The sequence below is a fragment of the Heliangelus exortis genome, chromosome 5 (assembly GCF_036169615.1).
Source record: "Heliangelus exortis chromosome 5, bHelExo1.hap1, whole genome shotgun sequence".
In the NCBI taxonomy this organism is placed as follows: domain Eukaryota; kingdom Metazoa; phylum Chordata; class Aves; order Apodiformes; family Trochilidae; genus Heliangelus; species Heliangelus exortis.
In genome coordinates this window covers 41,199,344-41,223,999 of record NC_092426.1, presented here as the reverse complement: position 1 = coordinate 41,223,999, position 24,656 = coordinate 41,199,344, and the positions used below count along the sequence as shown (strand labels likewise).

General features: G+C 46.6%; 1 protein-coding gene and 1 long non-coding RNA gene across 5 annotated transcripts in view; one reads left to right on the top strand and one right to left on the bottom strand.

Moving 5' to 3' along the window:
• Positions 1–24,656, bottom strand: part of LOC139796635 (uncharacterized) — a 521,507-nt gene that overhangs the window by 11,849 nt on the left and 485,002 nt on the right. The window lies entirely within an intron of this gene.
• On the top strand, positions 1,390–23,527 carry LOC139796624 (1-aminocyclopropane-1-carboxylate synthase-like protein 1). Of its 3 annotated transcripts, none has more exons than XM_071744959.1 (16): positions 6,699–7,191; positions 7,485–8,147; positions 9,325–9,953; positions 11,414–11,473; positions 14,880–14,950; positions 15,553–15,622; positions 16,349–16,415; positions 16,850–16,947; positions 17,511–17,588; positions 18,556–18,656; positions 19,311–19,400; positions 20,455–20,500; positions 20,635–20,776; positions 21,352–21,494; positions 22,271–22,424; positions 22,935–23,527. In XM_071744959.1, the coding sequence occupies exons 2-16, from the start codon at positions 7,511–7,513 to the stop codon at positions 23,231–23,233; spliced, it is 2,685 nt and encodes an 894-aa protein (XP_071601060.1). In that variant the 5' UTR covers positions 6,699–7,191; positions 7,485–7,510; the 3' UTR covers positions 23,234–23,527. The 3 variants fall into 3 exon arrangements, with proteins under 3 accessions (XP_071601062.1, XP_071601060.1, XP_071601061.1); XM_071744960.1 differs by having other exon boundaries at positions 7,098–7,255; XM_071744961.1 differs by lacking the exons at positions 6,699–7,191; positions 7,485–8,147 and adding an exon at positions 1,390–2,986.

Below are 24,656 nucleotides of genomic sequence, written 5' to 3'. Positions count from 1 at the left end.
AGGGAGTCTCCAGCTGCTTTGGAGCTGCCCTGGAAGTCCTGACCATGGGCAGAAGGGCTCCCCTCACCCTTCTCTTCTCCAGGAGGAACAGACACAGTTTCTCAGCCTCTCCTCAGATCCCAGCTGCTCCACTCCTCTGATCATCCTCGTGGCTCTTCTCTGCACCCTCTCCAGCCTCTCCCCATCCTTTTTGTACAGCAGGGACCAAAACTGAACACAATATATGTTTATATTTTACGAGCATCAATTTTAAAAATTATATTTAATATATATTGGCACAATTATTTGCTTTACCCTGGTCCTCTTTCTGGCAGATCCACTTCCCCAGACACAGGGCTGTAAACAGGAATACTGACATCGTAGCCTTGCCTGTAAGTCCATGTGGAGAAGCCTCCCCCAGCCAGCAGAGCTCTGAAAAAGACAAGAAAGCAACTTTAAGTATAGTAGATATACTATTGAGACACAATTTCCTGACTGTTCTTAGCAGAATCTCAAGAAGATGCATGCTGGAAGGGAAGTTTTCCAGTCCATCTTAGTTTTCATGAACTGGGCTGACTGACAGACTGGATCTAGGCAACAGAATTCTTACAACTGCACATGATCACTGAGGAATGGACCATTTTATAGAGGAAAATTTAATCTACTGCAGTCCTGATCTTCTGCACTTTTGCAAGCATGCATACCCAAAGTAAATTTTAATTTCAAGAAATTAATTCTTAATTATTTATACTAAACATATTCCTCAGTGCCTGCACTAAAATAGGGGACAGCACAGCTCCCAAAGCATTAGAGACAAGCTGTATTTCAGATACAAGTCCATACTACAATAACATAGTATTTTAGCAGCTTAGCACCCTCTCCAGCCTCTCCCCATCCTTTATGTACAGTGGGGACCAAATCTGACTTGAATTTAGTGCCATTTAATGAGTTTTGTGGAGATAGAGGGTGTGAAATCACACCCAACAGCCTGAAGCTGTCTGGACACAGGCAGGACACATTTCCATGTGTGCTCCCTCTGCATGACAAAATATTTCTTGCTTCCAGTTGGCAAGAGGCAAGTTTCACTGGATGTCAAACAGCCTGCTTCAGTCATGAGCTCTGGAGCAACAACTGGCTTGATATTTTTAATATGAGGTATTAATAATTTCTAAATAGGTGGCTGGAAAAGTACCTGCTCTCCTTCACAAGAGTTACTGCAATTTCAGTCACTTCTGTACCACAAAAGTTTCAGTCAAACTGAAAAATGAGAAACCAGAGGGAAGAAAGATGGTGATAATGCCCAATTTCAAGGGCAAGGTTTATCTATCTCTTCCTTGATAATTACCCTTTTTCTGTTGCAGTGGATCCAAGAGTCCATAGGAGAAGGGCTGGAGGGATGGGAACTAAATCTCACCAGTAAGACAACTTTTTAAGGGCTCAAATTTGGGCTCAATTAAATCAGAGTCTCCTGATGGTGAGGAAGATAATCCTGGAGTGAACAGTCAGATGATAGCAGGAGAGACTGGAAGACTGAGAAATTGGGAATGTGATGTGAAGGCTCTTGTTTGTAAGTCCAGTAGTACTGCAGAGGAGATCCTGTTTCCTCCCTCCCACTTGTCCTTGATGTACAAAGGATGGAGGCTGCTCCTACAGTCCTGATTCTAGACACCTGACTCAACTTTGAGCCAAGCAGCTCAAACCCCTAATGCTGCTGATCTCAGTTTCCTTTCCTGTGTCAGCAAGGATGCTGATGGCCCTGGACATGTTCCATCCAGCCAATTTGGATGGAACTGGGCTCTGCTCAGTTTCTGATGCCCAACTCCCATGGCACAAAGCAGTTCCCTTCCTGAAGCCTTGCCAGATGCACTGAAGACTTAAATAGAGACTGCAAAAAATTTCTTTCCTCTCTTGCAGGCACCCACCAGCCTCCAGCTGTGCAGTGATGGGTAGGTGGCATGGGGAGAGTTTCCTTTGTCAACTGAGCATGACAAGTCCCTTCTGGCTGTGTCCAGGGCATCAGCACCCTGACTCAGTTCACTTACCTGCTATTTTAAACAAATTACTTAAAAAAACAAAGCAGATTTTTTTGCTTCATCATGCATCTCATTTGGGCAATGACTTGAACACATCAGCAGACTGGGTTTGGGCAGGCTTGAAAGCCCCTGCAAAGGGTGCTGGGCCTCAACTTGACAGAGATTTATTAGCAAGAGGGGTCTTAAGTATTCCCTGGGGGTGGGATTTTTCCTATGAGAGTCTCGGAATCTCTGCAGGAATCCTGTGGTCTTTGCACAAGGATTGGGAAACCCAGTTAGCACTGGTGTTCTTCAAGGCACTGACATCTGATTGTTACTGGCAGCTGGACCAGTAACTGAACAGCCTGGGACTGGAAGACCTAGAATTATTTTCTTAAATGCTTTTATCACCATTTATGAACTCCCTAGAATGAATCACTGTTGAACAACAACTCTGTAAGCAGCACGGAGTTAAAATGACTGAGCACAGTACAGCTGGAACTGAGATGGAGTTTTTAAAGAAAAGGTTTGCCAAAAACTGCCAAACAACCCCTGTTCATTTCCTTAATGCAATAAAACCACTGCCAGTCACCAAGGAACCTGATTTTCAGAAAGTTCCAGCAATAGCCACAATTTCTGAACGTTCTCTTCCACCTCAAAAGGCTTCCATCCAGGGACTGATAACCAGGGCACATGCTGCTCTTTAAATACTGCAAGGAAGGCACCTGACCCTAGCCAAAGGCTCAAGGACACGGCCTCTGATTGGGAAAACCTTGCAAGGGGGGGGATTGTGATACTCACACATGTTTTTTCTGGGAGCTCTTTGATGCAATCTGAGTTTAATGAGCACACCTGACAGAGTAAACAAACACAAAAGCAGAGCATTTCCTCACCCTTTTTGCCAGTTATAACTGCAGCCCTGCCTGCTGTCCTAAGGCAAAAATCTGTCTGGGTGGCTGCTCACCCCTTCCTCTTTCTGCCAGAAAAGTCCAGAGGTAAGAGCAAAATATGAGTACTTTGTTCCTACTGTGTTTTGCTTCAGCCGTAAGGCATGGGGAAAGCCTGGTGTTAAAGGGTATGGGTCAGTTCTGGGGTCCCTTAATTCTGGGTAAATGGTTCAAGGTCAGGTTGGATGGGGCTTGGAGCAACCTGTGCTGGTGGGAGGTGTCCCTGCCCATGCAGGGGTTGGCACTGGGGGAGCTTTAAGGTCCCTTCCAACCCAAACCATTCCCTGATGGTTCTGTGCAAACAGGGCTGCTGGGAACTGTCTCTATTTAATCTCTGTCTCTCCCCGATGTGGTGAGGCTTTTTCCTGCCAGGGTTTTCCTTCTTCCCACCCCTGGCTTTCCAGAGCACTCCGAGCAGGCAGGAGGGAGGTAGCCAGGGCTGGAGCACCCTCTGCAGGGACCTTCCTCCCATGGCCACCAGGCTGCCTGCCCAGGCCACCTCTCCTCCTGAGGGCTCCAAAGTCCCAGAGGTTTGGTTTTGCTCAGGGTGTGCCTCATTCTCTGATTTTCAGGGGTTTTTTTATGATGTTTTTTTACCGAGTTGCTGTAGTTACAACATAGGAATTTATTGTTTCCGCCTGACATTCAGCTGAGCTGCAGGGCATCCCTTTCCTTTTGTCAAAGTTTTGTCCCAGCAAAACCACCGTGGCTGTCACATTTCCCAGCTGAGGGACTGACATTCAATGGGGCCCTTCTGCTCAGCTGTAAACAAACCGAAATTTGGGCTTCCAGGGCTCTCATTGCAGTGCTGTCTGTCACCACACCATTACACTAAGGCTCCAAATTAAATGGGAATTTGAGTATCAGTCCTTGAGGGCACTGGCAGGATCCCAGAGTCCTCTGCTCTGATGGCTTGCAGTGTCAGGGCAAACACTGGTCCAAGGTCTAGCTGATCACCAATGGTGCATCACTGACTTAGAGACCAATAATAAATTAAAAATAACAAAATAGTGAAGCTTAACCCCATTTTTAAGGGGGGTATTTTCAAGATCGTGTCATAGCTTGTAAGAAAAGGAGTTGTGGTGTGCAGTTTGCTCAGGGAAGGGATGCTGTGGCACTTGGCTGTTACCTACTGGGATGGAACCAACACATGGAATTCTTGGACAATAAGGAAGGTCCATTGGAGCATGCAGTTTGCATTCCTGAGATTGCTGCATGAGAACAAGAGAGGGGGTTTTGTCAAAGGAGTGTTAAAAGAATAAGTCTGTCAAAAATGAAATGAGATGGAAACTAAACTCCTGTCACTAAAAGAGCTTTACAAACTGTTTTGGTTTCGTGGTTCTCAGTGGCTTGCACTGTTCACATTTCAACACCATCACTTCCTGAGTTTTGGGAGCACAGCCCTTGTTAATCCTCTTTTCCATCTGAATGGGAGAAGCAGCTCAAACAATTCTCTCAGCAACATAACAGCATGGGATGTCTGATCTCAATCCCATGCCTGCCTGACGTATACTTGCAAGGGAAGTTCTTAATTTCATTTTAAAAATCAAGTTTCCACTTCATCTGGCCTAAAAAGCTGGAAACAACTGAACCATGAGCAATAGTTCAAGATTTATGAGTATTGTTTTATATCATGAATCTAGGTTCCATCCCTTTTGATGGTTGCATCTTGAAATACAGCTTCTTCCTGAAGCCAGGACAAATTGAGTTATTTTTGAGAATGTTCTGCTGCTGCTTGGCTAACTTATGGCCCTCAGGTATAACAGGCTGCAGCCAGCCTCTCAGGCTTCTTTGAAAAGCTTTTAAAAAAGACTATTTCACGCTGCCTTTAATCTATTTATGTTTACTATTAAAGTTCTACCATCAGTGGCTCTATTCATTGTTGCCCTGGCCTTTGTGTACAGTCAGTGTCAATGTACTTATATAATTAAGTCTGTATTCAGAGAACATACAGTGCAGTTCCCATGGAAAAAGCCCCAGGAAAGTGAGAGGCCGTCTTTCTTATGAGGCTGTGGGGATGCAGGCTATAGTTCAGCAGGCTGGGAAAAATCCAAGCTACTCCCTGATCCTAAGTTACTTGGAAATGTAGTATAAGGTGCCCAGGTAGTTGCCAGGTAGTTGCCCAGGTGGCCAAGAAGGCCAATGGCATCCTGGGCTGGCTCAGGAACAGCGTGGCCAGCAGGTCCAGGGAAGGGATTCTGCCCCTGTGCTCAGCCCTGGGAAGGCCACAGCTTGAGTCCTGTGTCCAGTTCTGGGCCCCTCAGCTCAGGAAGGAGATTGAGGTGCTGGAGCGGGTCCAGAGAAGAGCAAGGAGGCTGGGAAGGGATCCAGCACAAGTCCTGTGAGGAAGGGCTGAGGGAGCTGGGGGTGTTGAGGCTGGAGAAGAGGAGGCTCAGGGGAGACCTCATCACTCTCTCCAACTCCCTGAAAGGAGGTTGGAGCCAGGGGGGGGTTGGGCTCTTTTCCCAGGCAACTCTCAGCAAGACAAGAGGGCACAAGAGGTCTCAAGTTGTGCCAGGGGAGGTTTAGGTTGGACATTAGAAAGAATTTCTTGATGGAGAGGGTGATCAGCCATTGGAATGGGCTGCCCAGGGAAGGGGTGGATTCTCCATCCCTGGAGATATTTCAAAAGAGCCTGGATGTGGCACTCAGTGCCATGGGCTGGGAACCACGGGGGGAGTGGATCAAGGGTTGGACTTGATGATCTCTGAGGTCCCTTCCAACCCAGCCAATTCTATGATTCTGTGATTCTATGATAATTTTAAAGCTAAATCTTGTCTCTGCTCCCCTAGCCCCGAGACAGTATTTGCCAAAATATAATGGAGATCAAGAGTTTTATTTCAGTTTCACAGACTCAGACTTACTAAAATCCAGAACCAAGTTAACACAACTTGGATTAAAAAACCCACGGAGCTGTGAAGAGGCAAATCTTTTAATCTAAAAGGCAAATCACAAACCAGTGTGTGTATTCCAGCCCTAAGAACCGTGCTACAGGATATGGGCGTGCTGTGTTTTGTTCTGGAACTGCATAAATTACTGGGTTTGTGTTAATACTCGTTGCCTTGGGGCTTGGTCCTTATCCTGGAAGGCTCAGGTCCAGACTGAAGTTTCCAAACCCACGGGTGACAGCACAATATGCTCTGTCCTTCAGTCCATCTCCATGGCTGATGGGGCAGCTCTGTGCTCTGTTCCTAAACTCACCCAAAATATGTGAGGGTGGCAGCAGTGAACAGTGACAGCTCTGGAAATCTTTTGCAGTCAGACTGGATCAGGTGCAACCCCTTTGCTTTGCTCTGCAGTTACAGAGCCCTGAAGGCACTAACCTGGTGATGTAAAGTAAAAAATCCTGCAGCTGCTCCCTGTGGTCCTATCCCCTCTCCCCCCAATGTACGTAGCCAAGGAGGGGGATGCTTGGGAGAACCGGAACTGGACCCTCATGCAGCCAGCTGATGAGGGTGCTGAGCAGAGGTGTGACCTGATGTAATGTCTGTACCCACTGCTTGGGAAGCTCTCTGTGCAGGAGGGAAAACGCCCAAACTGGACTCACAAGTCCCCCACTGCGGTCCAGAGGCTGCTGAGGGCTGGGACACATCTCATTCCCAAGCCCTGCCCGAGTGACCCAAGGTGGCTGCTGGGGGGCAGCCCCCAACTCGGGCTGATTGCGGTACCCCACGTCCCACCCAGCTCCACTCGAACCAGATCCAGGTCCCCAGACCCCCCCTCAGATCCTCCCCGCCGTCCCCTCCGCAGCATCCCCAGGACCCAGGGTAGCAGCATCCTTGCGGGCTCAGCCCGCGCAGTTCCCGGCGCTCCCGCCCCGTCTTGGCGCGGAGCCCAGGGGGTGCCTGCGGGCGAGGCCGTGCCGAACCGTGCCTGGCAGGGCCAGCGGAGCCGAGCAGAGCCGTGGTACGGGACAGGACGTTGCAACCGGGGGCAGGGCGAAGAGGAGAGGAGGAGCGGAGCAGGAACCCCGCGGGGCAGCGCAGTGCCTGGCGCGGCCCCGGGAGCGCGGTGAACGCCTGGCACGGACTAAAGTTATCCCGGAACGGACCAAAGTTATCCCGGAATAAGGCTGCACGCATGTGCGTCACCCCGGATGTGAACATGCCGGCTCCCCGCTAGCTCGCTCCGCCCGGCTCTAGCGGATGGGCTAAGCCGAACCGTGCCGAGCCGAGCCACTCCGAACCGGCGGCCGTACCGCCTGCTGGGGGCTGGGGACAGGCAGGGCCGCCCGGGAGCCCTCCGGGGACAAGGTGCGAGAGCCCCCCCTCCCGTCGGGGGTCCGGCCCCCCGTGCGGGGGCAGGACGGGGGCAGGGGTAGGTGCGCTGTCCCGGCGGGGCCGGGGCGGTCCGAGCGGCGGGCGGGACCCCCGGCGCAGCACGGCCCGGGCTCCCCCCCGGTGCCGCCGCCTCCCGCGCTCCGGCGCCCCCGGACCCCCTCGGATCCCCTTCCCGCCGCTGGCCCGGCGGGGTTCGGCCCGGGGGCGCCGGGCAGCGCGGGGGCCGAGCCCCCGATCCACCGCCGGCACCGCGTCCCGTCCCGCAGCCCCGCAAGGCCGGGTCCCGGGAGCGATGGATTTTCGTGGGAAGAAGTACGAGCGCGGCAGTAACTGGTCGGACCCCGAGGTGGTGGAGCTGCTGCAGCTCTGGGCCGACGAGTCGGTGCAGGTGGAGCTGGAGAGCTGCCTGCGCAACCAGCACGTCTTCAACCGCATCGCCGAAGTGCTGCGGGAGAAGGGAATCCACCGGACTGGCGACCAGTGCCGGGAGAAAATCAAGAAGATGAAGCTGGAGTACCGGAGGATCAAAGACAACAGCAAAGCATCGCGGGGCGGCCGGACCTGGAAGTTCTACGAGGTGATGGACCGGGTGCTGACCAGCCGGCCCGCCCTGGCGTACAGCTCGCTGAGCGGCAGCATGATGGCTCAGCAGGTGCTGCAGGGCAGCATGGTAGAGAGCTACCATCACCAGTTCCCCAGCTCGGCCCTGCCCTTTGGACACTCCCAGCACCCTGAACTGATGGAAATCAAATGTGAGGAGGTGAACTCTGATGAGCACTGCTTGACCCCAGAGCCCCCGTCGTCCATGTCTTACCAACAGGGCTCCCCCGAAGAGCATGAGATGGAGAGAGCCTTCTTGGAGAGGGCTCAGAACGACTCTCCCATCTCCAGGGTGGAGATTCCCATTGAAACCAGTGTTTCACCTTCAGGTAGGGATAGCCTTTTACATTCCAGCGTAAGGTTTCTGCCCAGTTTCCCAGAAAGAGGTGTTTTTTTCTCATGTGGAGACACACAACTGGTTTTGGTGGTGGTATTTGGTTCCTCATTACATATCCCAAAAAGGTTCAAAGTAGAAGGGTGGTATCAGCACTCATAATCTTCTGGCCATTCCCAAATCATACCTTGCAGGTAAATACAATCTAAAATTATTGTGTTTGGCTACATATTGTGGATGAAACCACAAAGGGCTGGCAGTGTCTGCCATCAGCTGTGCTAGGCATTAGTGCTAGGTTTGTGCACATGTTGCTGGCAGTGCTTACCTTATTGGGAAAAAAAAAATAAATGGCATGCTTTTTGGTGCCACTTGAACAGAACCAGGGCTGTCTACAGAAGGGACCCACTTCTGCCATGGCTACTCTGTAAACCTGCAGGTGACACTTCCCTTGCCTTCTTTAAGGTGTTTTCTGGATGTAATCTCCCAGGATGCTCAATGGTGAGATGAAGAAATACCTCTGCTGTGGTATTGCTGGAACTACCTATGGAATTGTGGCTGTTCCATAGGTAGTGCAGTGGAGGGAAGTGATGATCATTCAGGTTAACTCAGGGGCTAAGTACAGTGGTGGGGTCCCCAATGTGTGAACTTAAAAACAAACCTCCAAAAGACTCAAGGTGTCCCTGGCAGGTTTGGTATTCTGTGGTATTTCTGGAACTACCTATGGAACTGTGGCTGTTCTATAGGTAGTGCAGTGGAAGGAAGTGATGATCATTCAGGTTAACTCAGGGGCTGAGTACAGGGCTGGGGTCCCCAGTGTGTGAATTTAAAAACAAACCTCAAAAAGACCCAAGATGTCCTTGGCAGGTTTGGTATTCTGTGGTATTTCTGGAACTACCTATGGAACTGTGGCTGTTCCATAGGTAGTGCAGTGGAGGGAAGTGGTGATCATCCAGGTTAACTCAGGGGCTGGGGTCCCCAGTGTGTGAATTTAAAAACAAACCTCAAAAAGACCCAAGATGTCCCTGGCAGGTTTGGCTTTGGTTTTCCTGCAAAACCTGCAGTAGATTGATGAGTGTTTCCTGGAAAGGGCAGGGGAAGGCAGCAGAGTGTGTCCACACCACTTGACTTGCAGGGTATTTTATTTTTCCTTCCTTGGCTTCCCACCTTTGCAGGTTTCAGCGAGCCAAACATGGCAAACTCCTCTCGGATCCAGAACGTGGTTCCCCGGCCCGGCTTCTCCGCCTTGCACCGGCTGAGGAAAAGGCGGAAAGGGCAACGTGTGAGGGACCCCCTGGATGACCTCTTGCTGAAAACCCTGACCTCTCAGCGGGCCATGGAGGAACGCTTTTTGCAGATGGAAGAGAGGCGTTTCCAGAGGGATTTGGAGGTGGAGGAGCGTCGGATGCAACTGGAGCAGCGCCGCTTCGAGCTGGAGCGGGAGCACGAGTTCCGCATGTTCAACGTCTTCGCCCAGATGCTCAGCATCCTCAAGCAGAGCCACGGTGCTTCCTCCTCCTCCTCCCTCTCCATGCCTCGGGGCTTGGATTTCAGCCAGGCACTGTCTGAAATGACGGGAATGGGAGGAGGAGGAGGAGGAGGAAGGGGTGACCTGCAAGGCAGCGGCGCTCGGCCGCTTGCTGAGAGGAAGGGGAACCTGCACGGGTTCTGCGGCCCCAGCCACTTCCAGAGGAGCCCCTACCTCTCTGCCCGGGGAAATGTTGCCAGCCTTTTCCGTGGCTCCACTGAGGAAGGGTACAAAGCTTATCATGCTGACAAGTATGATGAAGACAAGAACCCCAACGTGAGTGAGAGCCTCCAAGTGTTTTTTTTCCTGGGATTTTTCAGGGGTTTGCTGACCGATGCGCTACAAGTGTGGGGTTTCTTCTGGTCCCACTTCTGCACGCTGGGCCCAGCTGTTGGTTGGAGGAAGAGAAATAAAAAGTAGCCTGGCAGATCAGCTGTATATCAAAGTTGAATTCTGTGCCCGGCTTAAGTTTGCACAGTTTGGGTTTTTTTTTCCTTTCAAACAAATGTCAGTGGTAGGCCTTGAAAGATGTCAGAAATCTATAGGAACAAACAAAACTCTTCCTCCTTTCACCTCATCCCCTCTGTTGCCCACTGAAAGCCAGTTCTGATTATTGCAGGTGATGGGTGCAGGAGTTATACCTAGGTAGCAAGCTTTTTAAAAATTATTATTATTAAATTATTAAATTATTCCAGCACTTTTTCTGCCTGCTTACATTTGGCTGCTCAGTTTTAAGTAGCTCATCATACCCCCCTTGTGGCACAAAGGCTGAGTGTTACTACTTCATGGCAATTCCTTACTGAGTAACAAGTACAGGAAATATAAATAATTATTTGCATGTGGATTACTTTTAAATAGGTCCCACATTCAGATACTGAACACTTGAAACTTGAAAAAGGTTTTATTATTAGCCCCAACTTCTCACTATGCTGGGAGGTGAAAATTGTATTTTTAAGATAGAAAAACTGAAGTTTTTGATACAAGGTGCATTATGAGGAGCAAAGTGCCTCTTCTGCCAACCGTTCTGTATGCAGGAGGAGGCTTTTTGAGCAAATTCCTAAACCTGAACTTGTGTATTTTATCATAAAGGCACCATTGCTTAGATTTCCTTTTGCATTTTGAAAAAATAATTGACCCAACCCCTTCCAAAAATGAAAATGTGCCAGTAGATTTGAACTCTTTCAGATCTAAAGTAGTGCTAAATGAGCAGGGCCAAATCCTAAAACTGGAACTGTTTGGGTCATCTCTCCAGAGGAGAAAATTTAATGTTTTCACTGCTTTTCATGACTGCATGCTGATGTGGTTTCTGAGCACATCAGTGGAATGGGATGGTAATGACAGATAAAAAAATGCTCTTAGGTTAATAAGTGTATCCAAAACTTTGTTTAAAACTGCTTCAGAAGGCTTAACCTCAAATTGTTTTCTTCAAATTGTTTTAGGGTTTCTTTTGTAGTTAGATATATACCAGTGAGTGAATTCAAGATTAACCTGAACATATTCTGTAAAGAAGTATAAACCATTAGTACCAAACCCACGTACATTTTGTTGACTAAGAATTGGGAGTGCCTGGACTATATTTGTAAGGTGTCTGAAGTTGAATACAGTGAAGTTGCTGTAAAACGAGTTTTGTCTTTTCCTCAGTTAGCTTTTCATAGGCAACTTAGTGAAGCAATAGCTAAGCTGATACATGCACGTGGCTTTTGTGTCTCTAAAAAATGATTTATTTCTTTTTCCAGGGCATAATAAACTTTGGCACCAGTGAGAATAAACTCTGCTTTGACCTGATGTCTAAGCGGGTAAGTCCTGTTTGACAAACAAATACTCAATTTGCTTTGTACTTCTTTTTTTAGTGCTTGCACTTCCCTAGAGTTACTGCTGTTGCTCAGGTCTCTCTGGTCAAGTCTTTCTTCATGATTTTTTTTATCAGTTCCAAGTCACTTTTGAATCCAGCTATTTGTACATTTGTCTATGTTATTTTTCCAGGAACAAGGGTGTTTTTCTATTCCTCTTGATGAGGGGTTTCCCTCTAGGGGATGTAATTGGCTCAGAAAACAAAATGAAAATAAGATGTCTTTTATTTTCTCCTGCTGGCAGGAGTTGATGGTTTTGAAATTAGTTTTGAACTGCAAGAGTTTTTACATCTGGCCATGATAAAGTCACACAATTTGGACACCCACTCCTGAACTTACCCCAAATACACGAGGGTGGCAGCAGAGAATGGTGGCAGCTCTGGAAATTTTTAAAAATCAGACTAGATCAGGTGCTACCTGCTTGCTTTGCTCAGGGAGAGGCATGAAACACCAGGCACTACTCAAGCGGCAGAAAAGGTCCAAAGAAAATGACAGAATTGTGCTGTAAAGGAATCTTTCTTGATTTCCAGTAAAAACCAGTGCCCGGGTGCAGCCTGCAAGGTGGGCAGGTGGCAGTTCCACCCAGGTGAAGTTGTTCTGTGGGGAGGGAAGGTGGCTCAGGGTCATTTCCCAGCCTCAAAATGTTCCTTGTTTTATTTCTGCCTGCCACTCCACTGCCTCGGGGGGATGGCTACCCCACCACTCCACCTGCCAGCTGAAAGAACAGGTAAGGCAGAGCTGCTGCCTGCAGAAAAAAAGATGCCCTTTAGGCTGCAGAGGTGGCTCCTTCCTTCCTTCCCTGTCCTTTCTGCTTAAAACTAACAGCAAGAATGCAGTAAATAGTGCCAAGGGGGGCAGCAGTCACCTGCATCTTCAGTATCCTCCTGGAAATAAGAATTCCTTGCTCTGGTGGGGTTTGGGCTCTGCTCCCAGGCAAGGAGTGAGAGGAGGAGAGGCCATGGGCTGAGGCTGCCCCAGGGGAGGTTTAGGTTGGACATCAGGAAGCACTTCCTCAGGGAGAGGGGGATCAGGCACTGGGATGCAGTGCCCAGGGCAGTGCTGGAGTCCCCATCCCTGGAGGGGTGCAAGGAAAGGCTGAGGTGGCACTGAGTGCCACGGGATGGTGATCATCCCAGAGGGATTTTCCAGCCTCAGTGACTCTGTGATTCTGTTCCACATCAGCTGCTTGGTATCACCTTCCTTCTGCAGACCTGGGAACAGCCTCCTCTCCCTTGGGAACCCATCCATTTGGACTGATTCCTTTGGCTTTTGTAGAAAATTCCGCTCCTTCCTCCCCAAGAGAAATAATGTGTTTTCCACCTAATGAAACATTGCACTTCATCTGGAGCCAAATGTTTTTGATTTGCCCAAATATTCCAAAATTCATCAATCTCAGGGGGAACTGCAACAACACTTTCTCTAAGGAAATTAATGAGTGCTTCAGCCTCATGCTAAAGGCAAGGCAGAGAAAGGATGGCAATGCTGTCCCCCCTTTGCACAGAGAGATGTGCAAAACACTCTCAGGTTGAGGGAAGCCCTTTGGGTGGGGGTTGGGGAGTGATACAGAGGCACCCAGGGGGCTTCCCTCAACCTGAGCACACACAGAATCAAACACAGAAAAGTTGATTTTCCAGCCTCTATAATTCTGTGATTCTGATTCTGAGCCACCCATGCCCATGGGAACAAGCTGAACAGAGGGGTTGTTGTCAGCTCCTCACTCCTGGCAGCCTGGGGTTACAGCATGGAGTCACTGAATGCAGCACCAGCTGGGACTGTAGGCAAATAATTTGGTGCTGTTTGGGACAATAAATGCTTAGTGTTTCCACTGAATAAAGTATCAGATTTCTGTCTTCCCCTTTTGACCCTTAAATTAGAGAATATTTTGTGGTATGAGAGCTCAGATGGTATCCCTTTCAGTCTCCTGGTTTCTTTAGCCCTTAATGCATTACCTTAAAGGCTTCTCTTTATTATTGCATAGTTATTTTTGGCCGAGTCTGCTGATATGTTTTATGTTGCATTCTCCAGAGAAGTTTAGGAGAGAGATCTAAGGAGGCACAGTTCTGTGCTACGTAGGCTTCAAGAACATCTACAGCTGAATAAAGGAACTTTAATCCTGTAACACCAGGTTGTAATCCTGCATGGGATAAGGACAGTGTCTTTAAACTCCAGAGCTTGGCACTAGTTATTATTCCACCAATAGATTGGTGTCCATGTTACTATGTGAGAAACCTTCACACTGCATGTTGAATTTCCCTTATCCTTTGCACTATCACCTACTTGACGTGTCATCCCCTTCTGGACCTTTTTTTTTTTTTTTAACATTAACTCATGGATTTGGTTGCCATTAAATATTTGGAAGGCACATTCTACATACTGTTTGTTTATTCCCTTTTTGTTTATGTCTAATGTCCTCTTCTCTCTGCCTGTGTCACCACTGTGCTTTCCCTTGCAACTTCTTAGAACTGGATTCTGTGAAACCCTGCTATCTACAACCTTCAAAATATTTAGATAAAAGCACTGTGCATCCTTTATCTAAATATAAACATTCAAAAGGGCTCTGCAGTTCAGGTGAATCTGTCTCTGAGATCAGAATGAACTTCTAATAAGGAACAAGGTGCCTGCCCAGGGGAAGAATTGTCAAGAAGATAATTTTGTTTTTCTCCTTCTTTTGAAAGCTTCCATTACACTTTTAACACTTAGCAAAAGTTATCAGAATTATAGATCTGAATGAGCTGCAGTAACTTGGAACTGAGATACAAATGAAAGCTAGAATTAATTTAAAAATAACATTGAAAGTTGTTTTTTTGTTGTTAAGAAAATACCAATCTGACTGATTGAAAATCCTTTCTATCTCTTTCTGACAGTCTAGACCTGAGCTTTCACAACTAGGATTTTCCAGGTGAAATATGATGTCCCCAGGGTGTGGGCAGAACACTCTTTGGGACTCTTTGGGTTGCTTGATTTGTGAGCAAGTCTTCTACAGGCATCTTGGCCATGAGCATCCTGTACCATACCCATTCTGCACCTTTTTTGTAGAGAGACTTTGGCTCTGTGCACCAAAGTTTTGGCTGCAATAACTTGGCAGAAGCCCCTCACCTAGCCTGAAGTCATCACTGATCAGTTTTCTGGTCCTTGCTTCTCCCAGCTGCATTAATTCTGATGCTCAGGGGCTTTCTCAGTCCAGTTTTACAGCTGTTGAAGTTGCTGGGGGGTGTGTGTGTGTGTGTGTGTGTGTGTGTGTGTGTGTGTGTGCCTGTGCAGGTGTGTGCCTGTACATGGACTCCCTCTTGTCTCCATGATTCCAGTATCAGGGGCTGTGCTTTTGATGGATGGTTCCTCTCTTTGCTCCCAGCTGACACAGACTGACATGAACCTGATGGAGCCTCCACTGCTTCAGTATCCTGACTGGAAGGGACATACATTGTAAGTCTTCTCTTTTCTTCTCCCTCCCTCCATCCCTTTTGATGGTTGCATCTTGAAATACAGCTTCTTCCTGAAGCCAGGACATAAATTGAGTTACTCTCTTTTCTTCTTATTTTGGTTTATTTTCTCTGGAAAGCAGAATGGATGAATAGCTACACCTTTTAGTTAAAACTTTATGTCATTTAATGGTCTTTTTCTTTGCAAAACTGTCAGCTACCTACCCTACTAAAAATCCTTTCAGGTGAGGAAAGATACAGATTTTCTGAAGCAAGCACAGGTTTAAAAGTACTCCATACATGACTTAATTGGCTAAGTCCAAGCAGTTCTTTGAAATATAGTGAACACTAGGGACTTGAATCCTTGTCTTCCATCCTCAATTAAAGCTCATCAGGAAGGTGTGCACCACACCAAACATTACCTGGGATGCCTTTGCCCTGTGTAAAAGCCATCCCTGTGCCATGGACCTGAGCTGTCTTATTTTCTAGCTATTTTCACCAGACTTTGCCCTGTGCTGCCTTCATTTTCCTGAGATGTGGGCCTGGGCAAGCCCAGCTTCTTAGAGAAGAAACTGAATCAAAACCTGCTTTTTTTGTCTTTCTCAGTTTACGGGAAGAAGTGGCTCGATTCTTGACCTATTACTGCAAGGCCCCTGCACCTCTGAAGGCAGAAAATGTGGGTAACCCCCTTTCCATTGGTGTCTGTTCTGATGTACTGCCAGTTGTTGTCAAATAGTTTTAATTTTTAAAGATTTTTTTTTTAATTATTTAGTAAGATGACAGCCTTTTGTCGTGCAAGTGAAATTGATTCCTAGGCATTTCAGTGGCTTTTGATGCACATTTCAGCCAGAATGCTTTGGGTCTGCTGTGTATTTGCCTCAAGCTTCACTTGTCCCTGCCAGGACTCACAATGGGGCTTTGTGTTTCCATCTCCTTCCTCAGCTCTAGGATCTGTGCTTGTATCCCTCAGCCTGGACAAAGAGTGCCCATTGTTAAATTTAAGTTTCATTTTGGCCCATTGTGTTTTTACACCTCAGGACAAAAATCTGTACTTCAGCCAAGGGTTGTAAGGAAAGCATCAAGCCATGAGTTTCTGCAGAATTTGCTTGATACTTGGATTGAAACTGCTTTTTTCCCCAATTTTTTTCCCTACTTAAAGCCTGCTTTTTTTCTGAATTGCTTATTAGGATGGTACCATGACACAGTTGTCTCTGAAGCAAAGAACAGAATTAAGGTTATTTCTGGTAGTAGCAGGAACTCAGTGGGAAAATCCTGGGAATAGTCATGCTAGAAAATTGGGGAGAAGAGATATTTCAATGCTATGGTTAAGAAATATTATTATTATTTTATAGTCTTGTCTTTCTGTGGACAGAGTTATCACTAGCCTCTCTTTTTTCTCTAGGTGATTGTTTTAAATGGTTGTGGATCTTTATTTTCTGCATTAGCCACAGTCCTTTGTGATCCAGGGGGTAAGTGCCTGGTTGGGAGGTGTTTTGTAATGATTTTTTTTTTTCTGGGAAATAATTTGTTACTCTATTTAAATATTGTTTGACCGAAGGGAAGTAATGGAATCAGCATGAGCCTACTGCAAAGTTCCTTTTTTTTTTTTTTTTTTTTTTCCCATCATCTCCATGGTCTGCCATGCACTCATGTGTCTTGTCCTCTCTGCCTCCCTTGGTTTTGTGATGCCCTGTTTTAGTTTGTTAGACTGAATGTGGGCTATGCTCATGTCTACATTAAAGAACATTAAAAAATTAATGTCAAAATTCAGTGGAAGAAAAGGCACTATGGTATTTTTAGAGGGCACAGCTGTAAAAAAAATCTTTCATGTTTAGCTGAAGTGTTTAGAAGGGAGAGAAGGATTCTGACCTGGTGATAACCAATTTTTTTTTCTTGTTCCCAGAAGCTGTGCTGATTGCTACTCCCTTTTATGGTGGTATTACCCAGAGTGTCTTCCTCTATGGTAATGTCAAGCTGGTGTATGCCTATTTAGACAGCAAGGTAAGATCTGAAGGAAGGGAGTACCAACTCCTCTAGTTTAAAAAAATAGTTGGTAACTGGAAAGTGCTGAGCCTTGGGGATCTGTGAAAGCATCCCCCAGAACAAGGACAGCCTGCAGCCTCTGAGCATTTTCCCCATTTATGGCTGGGAAACTGGGCACATAATTTTCAATTAACAAGATGTTAGAGACCATAAATCTGGATTGTGGTCTTGTCCTTTTCTTGTGTTTTATTCCTATGAATGGCTCTTGAGAGGAAAAAAATGGCCATTTTGAGCCTTGGGGACAGAAGAATACACTGTCCTAATACAGATGGTCCCAGGGGTGGAAGAGCAGATAGAAATCTTGCATTGTTTTAGTTATTCCAGGTTAACCAGAGAATTGTCTCTACGTGGCCAGTCTGCAATGAGCATTTTCTTGGTTTTTTTTTTAATTTTATTTATTCTCTCTGTAGTCAAAAAGGGTAAGAGGATGGTTTCTAGGTAGTTATTGTTGTGGTTTTATTTTCTTTTGCAGGCTTGGTTGAAATAACTTGGCCTTTTTTTATCTTTGTGGTGTCTTTCAGATAACTGGAACAAACACTCGGCCTTTTCAGCTTACAGTGGAAAAACTGGAAAAAGCCTTGCAGGATGCCCGGGCAGAGGTGAGTTTAGCTGAGCTGCACATTACCAGTTAATGTCCCAGAAATTGACTGAAAATGAAAAAAAAAATTCAAAGCCTACCACCTGTCTTTCTGGTTGTCTGTGATTAGGCTGAGATTGGGCTACTTGCAAACTCGAGGGCAGATTTAGGGGGACTGAGTGTCCCCCACATCTGTCTGATTTTGGGCACAGCAGAAAAGATAAACCAGGAGTACACAGCATTGGAATCCATTCCTATCACCCTCCAAAAAAAAATAGTACTTGGGCATGCATTAAAAAGCAGGCAATGTGCAGGGTTTTTCCTTTGGGAATGCCAAGCCCAGAACTGACTGCTCTGCACAGAAGTGCAGATGAATCCATTGAAAACACTGACAGTTCTGTGCAGGAGGGAGAGAGGTGTGAATCTAGAGGATAAATGCAGATAATTATGCTGTTTGTGAAGAGTTAGTCTGTAAGTTTTGACTTCTTTGTTTAGCTGGGTCTCTAGATCATCACTAGCATCTCCAGCTAAATGAGAACACTTAGATAATATTCTGTGATTCTATGGGATGGGAAGAGTTTACATCCACATAGCTCCAATTCCCATCTTTCTTGCCCCCTTCATGGGCAATCTTCAGTAATTTGTAACTTCTCAAATACAGCTTAGAGGAAGTTCTCATGCTGAAAACCTGTGAGAGCTTCTTTCTCATGAATTAATTGACCAGGTGGCAATGGCTGTGGTAGAGTCCCAGTTCAAAATCAGAGACTCATTCTATAACCATTTTCTCAGCTCACTTGGCAATTGATACAGTTGTAAAGGAAAAAAAAATCAATCTTAATTTGTGGCTCAAAGCTTTCTCATACAAATCTAACCTTCAACTTGAAAAGCTTAAGGGAAATCTTGTGTCACACTCGCTGCTGAAGCAGAGGGACTGGAAATTTATCCCATGATGGGCATTCTCTTAATACTACATTATTTCTGTTCTGCAGGGTATCACTGTGAGGGCCTTAATTCTTCTTAATCCCCAGAATCCCCTCGGGGACATCTACTCCTTGTCAGAGCTACGGGATTACCTGGAATTTGCTAAAAGGTAGGTCAGGTTGGAAGACTGAGGCATCCTGTCTCAGCTTCAGGAATCTGGTGGGCTTCTCACTGTCCCTGAATTATCTGTGAATATGTTTGAAGTCAAGTAAAGAGTCTGTTCTTCACACACAGTGGTGGGCTTATGAGAGAAGAGGGGAAAAAGCACCATGCAGTCACCTGGAATGGCCAAACAAGTTTCATCAAGGCATCCAGGTTTTATTTGTTGGTAGCCTTAGGAAAAACCCTTGGTTCTCTGCTTCTCTGTTGGGAAGCTGAGTTAATTTCCTCTTAGTTTCTCTCTATGTGAAAAGACAAAGGAATATATGAATGTGGGTTCCCAGCTTCATCATGGATCACAGATATTCCCTGAGCTCAGAATCCTTGAGATTGAGTGGATGGTGACACAACTTACTCTAGAGAGAGTACACACAGGTGTTCATTGGAAATGAATGACTTTTTATCTCATTCTGTGAGTGTCAGGTGGATATGTCTCTAATCACTTCAGTGTACACCTGACAGAACTTCTGAGTTGTGAAACAAATGTTTTACTCCTACCAAATTTGGTGTTTCTCTCCTTTGTGTGATTGCGGGCCTGAATTTCTGTCTGCTGCTAAACTGGGATCAGCCTCCTTTTGTCATCTCCTTTTTTGTCTTTTTGCAGACACGAATTGCATGTGATTGTAGATGAGATCTACATGCTGTCAGTTTTTGATGAATCAGCCACGTTTCACAGTGTCCTAGGCATGGACAGGTAAAATCAGCTTCTATTTCCTTGCCCACCTTCAACATGATGCCTTGCTGAGAACTGGAAGTGAAGCCATGAGCTAGTGAATTCTCTATCTGCTTTATGCTCATTTCTTTTATCTTTTTGTAGTTTCTGAATGGCAAAGCTGTCTTGCCAAGTGCAGTCTAGCAAGTAAAAAATTGGTAGTTGTTTTTTTGTTGTGATACACTTCTTTGTGGATGCTCCATTGTTTGCTGGTGGCAGTCCCCAAAACTGCAAACAAATGTTGCATTTGTTGATAGGGAGGCTTTTCTTCCTACCTAAATGTTGTTACCTCTTTCCTACATTTCTGTTGATGCCTGTAAAAACTTTCTGTTCCTCTTCACTTTCTTTTTTTTCATAGAGTAGTCTCACATCAGTGTTACTACAAACTGGACAATGGGTATTCTTAGGTATTGATTTAATGAGATGCAAAACTTTTCAAATCCTCCTTTTTAAAAAGATGGGGTGGTTTTTTTTTCTGTTGACATTTTTTTGTTTGGTTGGGGGTTTTTTTGGTGCTTTTTTTCTAGTTTTCACCAGCAGTGCTATCTTTCCTTTTGTGCTCAATTGGAAGGAAATGCATTACATTTGGTTAAGTGTTAGCTCAGTGTTGCCAGACTTGGATGTGAAACATTGCAAAAGAAGAACTTTATCTCCTTCTGCAAAAGACTGGGCTTTGAAGGAGAGAAAATGATTTTTAATTCTTGGCAAATCCATTGGCAAGGACCTGATTTCTAGCCTTATGTGTACATGGAAATCTATGTGTGCAGGAAATCCACACATGAAATATAGCACCTGCAAGTAGATGTCTATTTGAAGTGTTTTAAAACTGTGTCTAAACCCAGCTCCAGGCAGCTCCTAGCTTCCAAAGTTAGGTCAGATTGGCATTTTCCCTACTTGACTGGTGTTCCATGGTGCAGTGTTTAGTCACTGTGTGATGCTGCCTCTCCATCCCTGCATCCCTGCATTTGGGATCTGGTGATCCCAAAGCTTCAGCACCTATGACTCTAACTGCCCATCTGCGTCCTTCTGCATACAGATTGCCTGACCCACAAAGGACTCATGTGATGTGGGGAATAACCAAGGTGAGTCCTGGTTCTACTGCTTCCTGCCTCCTAGCCTTGCCCTGGTGTCCTCAGCATCCTCAAGGAACGAGGCAGGAGGACATAGGATCCGGGTCTTCCCGTGTAAGGCAGGATCCTTTCTGTGTCTCCTCCAGGATTTTGCTGTCTCTGGGATTCGTTTTGGTACTTTATATACAGAGAACCAAGATGTTGCCAATGCAGTGGCTTCTTTGTGTTATTTCCATGGGGTTTGTGGACCTGTCCAGCACAAGGTTGCCCAGCTGCTGAGAGACAGAGGTGAGTCTGTAGCTCCATGTGTGATCCTCTGCTGTTCTGTGTATCTTGGGGATACCTGGGGGGTCCCCAAGGTGCATTCCCAAGGTGTCCCCTTTTTGCACTATTACCCTGAAACTGCCCATGTAATGCAAGGCTGATAGTTCTACAGAAAATGACCATTTCTGCTGAGCTCCTGATGAGCAGGATTAGAGGAGCAGCTTTGAAGAAGTCTTAAGTATTTGTATAAAAGTATCCAGGGTGGTGTAGAACCATCTGAGCAGAAACAAAGAATACAGGTGTGTGGGATGTGGAAACTGGATTTCTAGCTCTGCCCTAGATGGAGTGCTAACAGTCCCCAACAACCAAGAGCTATGAATCCAGGGAAACTTCCTCAGGAAAGTCAGTAAGATATCCTGCACAGACACAGAATTGCTAAATAGTTCTTGCCCCTCTTTTCTGCTGTTTGAGGCAACAGAAGACAAGCAGAAAAAAAAGGGCGAAATGGAAAAAACACCCCGTGTTGGGGCAGCTTGAACTGATCTGAATTCTGTCTCTGTTTGTGATTTCTTTGTTTTTAATTTCTCCTTTCTGGTCAGACTGGATCAACCAGGTGTACCTGAGGGCCAACCACGCTCGTCTGAAAGCTGCCCACACCTATGTGACAGATGAGCTGAAGACACTTGGGGTTCCTTTCCTCAACCGCAACGCCGGCTTCTTTGTCTGGATCGATTTCCGGAAGGTTGGTGCCTCCTAGGAGCCAGGAGAATTCTCCTGGGATGAGGGCAAAGTACCTCGAGTCCTGTGTCCAGTTCTGGGCCCCTCAGTTCAGGAAGGATATTGAGGTCCTGGAGCAGGTCCAAAGGAGGCAACTGGGCTGGTGAAGGGACTGGAGCACAGATCCTATGAGGAGAGGCTGAGGGAGCTGGGGGTGCTCAGGCTGGAGAAGAGGAGGCTCAGGGGAGACCTCATCACTCTCTCCAACTCCCTGAAAGGAGGTTGGAGCCAGGGGGGGGTTGGGCTCTTTTCCCAGGCAACTCTCAGCAAGACAAGAGGGCACAAGAGGTCTCAAGTTGTGCCAGGGGAGGTTTAGGTTGGACATGAGAAAGAATTTCTTTCTGGAGAGGGTGATCAGACATTGGAATGGGCTGCCCAGGGAAGGGGTGGATTCTCCATCCCTGGAGATATTTCAAAAGAGCCTGGATGTGGCACTCAGTGCCATGGGCTGGGAACCACGGGGGGAGTGGATCAAGGGTTGGACTTGATGATCTCTGAGGTCCCTTCCAACCCAGCCAATTCTAGGGTTCTGTGATTCTATGAAAGCCTGGGGTGCAGCTGCATCTCCCTCCTAGTAGGAATTTCACTGCTCTCAAGCCACTTTTCTCTCCATTTCTTCCTTTATATCACTGCTGTACTTCTGAGGTTAAAGGTGTCTCCTTGGGAATCACAAAGTCAGGAGGATCTCAGTAATTTAGCCTGGATGTTACTAACCTCTGGCCCTGTTGCTGGTTCTCCTAGTACCTCAGGACAGCCACATTTGAGGAGGAGATGCTGCTCTGGAAGCGTTTTCTGGATAACAAGGTCCTCCTCTCCTGTGGTAAAGCCTTTGAATGCAGTGAACCCGGATGGTTCCGCATCATCTTTGCTGACAAGACCCACCGCCTGCAGTTGGGTGAGGAATGTTTTCTTGGTTTTTTTTACCCTCCCCCAGGAATTTCTGCAGCACTCTTTCCTCTTCTCCTTAATCCTCATAATCCAACCTCTTCTCTCTGGTGACCAATGATAGGAATGGTAGGAGGATATGCTGGGGAAGTTTAGGTTAAATATCAGGAAAAGGTCTTTCCCCCAGAGGGCAGCTGAGCAGTGGCAGAAGCTCCCCAGGGAAGTGGTCCCAGCACCAAACCTGCCCCAGTTCAAGCAGCATTGGGATGATGCTCTCAGGCACATGGGGTGATCCTGGGACAGGATCACAGGGACAGGAGTTGGGATTGAGGATCCTGATGGGTCCTTTCCAACTCGGCTGATTCTATGACCCTAAATTTATCCTGTTATTCTTATTTTCCTGTTTTCTTTCCTGCTCATCCTCCATTTTCATCCATCCTCCCAAATTTTGGGGGGATCTGTTGGGTTCACTTGTGGCTTAGTCACCCAGTAGGTGTTTCTCCTCTTGGCACCCCTGCAGGCATGCAACGGATCCGCAAGGTTCTGGAAGAGAGGGAGCAGGAGATCCTGGCTGAGGAGAAGGAGCAACCTTGCCAGTCGGATCAGGATGGCAAAGCAGACAGCACAGATGAAGTCATTTTTGTGTCCCGCCACCAGGAACCTTCCTCTGCCAGCAGCTCCAACCTTGGTGACCTCATTGGCCTCCTCCAGCAGCAGATGCGTTCCTCGGACTGGCTGCAGAAAAACACAGCTGAGCAGTTTGCCCAGGAAAAGCCAGAGATCTATGATGTGTTCAGCAAACTGGTGGGGAAGCAGTAAGGGACACTGTGCCTTCCAGGAGCTTTCCTGAGCTGGGACTGCCCCCGGGCCCCTGGCTCAGCTCAGCTGGTGATTTCCCAGCAAATAATATATTTTCTGTATAGCAGGACAATGACTTTGTAAAGCTGATCTTCTCTCCCTCCCCGTTTGAGATCTCTGATTTGTATTATATAGGTGCAGTCCTTGGATTGGGGCGAGGGTAGGGAACTGGGGGGGGGTCTTGTTCACCTGTCCAGCAGGATCATTGGATTTTGTATTTTGTTTCTAATGAATTTACTCTTAACTCTCTTATAAGGCCCCGTGGTGTCATTTTTTATGCTTAATTCCTGCTTTCTAGGATGGCAGAGACTTGAAATTGTTAAAATGCATGGAGCTTCCCTTTTCCTGAATTACTGATGGATCTAACTAAGTATTTTGGGGCCAGAAGGTGGCAGCTTTTGCCAAGAGGCATTTTTGGGGAGGGAGAACTCGGTGTCAATCCCAACTTAGCCTCAGCTAAGGGTAAATAAATAACCATGTGTATGGTTTTATCTGCATGGGTCAGGCTCTCAGGACGGGGGTCAGGCAGTCTGAGTTCTGTAAAGCTTTGGATTTGGTTTCCAGTCCAACCTCAGAGCAGACAGAACCCAACCCCCTCGGTGGGTTTGGATAATTTTTGTCATTTGTATAAATAAACAGCACCCACTGGCCTCTTGGCACAGTCTCCACCAAAGAGCTAAGGGTTGAGAGGTGTTGAAAATAGATTTTCTCCCTATTCCTGGCAATCCATCCCTTCTGGTTAGCCAGAGAAAGCAGAGACTGCTGCCCCTTCCACTGACCTGAGGGTACCTATTTTAAGCCCACAGGCTTCCAAGGTGGCACCTTCCACTGTTATCATAGTAATTAAGGCAATTTTTTAGCAATATTTGTCAACATCCAGGGTAATTTTTTCCCTGAGCAGTGGAATTTCTTCACTCTCCTGCCTCTCTTTCCCATTTGAAAAGACTGTTTCCTGTGTGATGGTGATAAAGAATTTCAGGTGGAAAGCTGCTTTCACAGGTGAAAAGCTCTTTAATTTCTGGCACTATCAAATTTTAGGTAACTTAAAGGGCTTTAAGCTGTTTTTACTGCCTGTTAATTCAGAGCTCATGGAAAATGTCCATGAAAACTGAATGGAAGTGTGCTTTTCTCTTCCTGTAATTTTTTCCAGTAGTAACCAAGTTTCATCCTGCTGGCTGTAAAGAATCTTTAAATAATGAGTAAGAGAGGAGAAAGGTAACATTCAGGCTTAATTCTGTGCTGTCAAAGCAGTTGGATTTATGACCAGAAGTGAAGAAGTGTCTTCTACTCTTCTGGCCAAGCCCCTATACAAAATTTGAAAAGCTGGGAAAAAAAATCCTTGGTCCCATGGAATACATGCATCTTGCTTAGGTTTCTTCTTGGT

Bases quoted from the DNA above. Each gene is read 5' to 3' on its own strand.
- LOC139796624 (XM_071744959.1), top strand. From the start codon at position 7,511: ATGGATTTTCGTGGGAAGAAGTACGAGCGCGGCAGTAACTGGTCGGAC. The intron at 20,501-20,634 runs GTGAGTCCTGGT...TGTCTCCTCCAG, and splicing joins TGATGTGGGGAATAACCAAG to GATTTTGCTGTCTCTGGGAT. The intron at 21,495-22,270 runs GTTGGTGCCTCC...TGGTTCTCCTAG, and splicing joins TCTGGATCGATTTCCGGAAG to TACCTCAGGACAGCCACATT.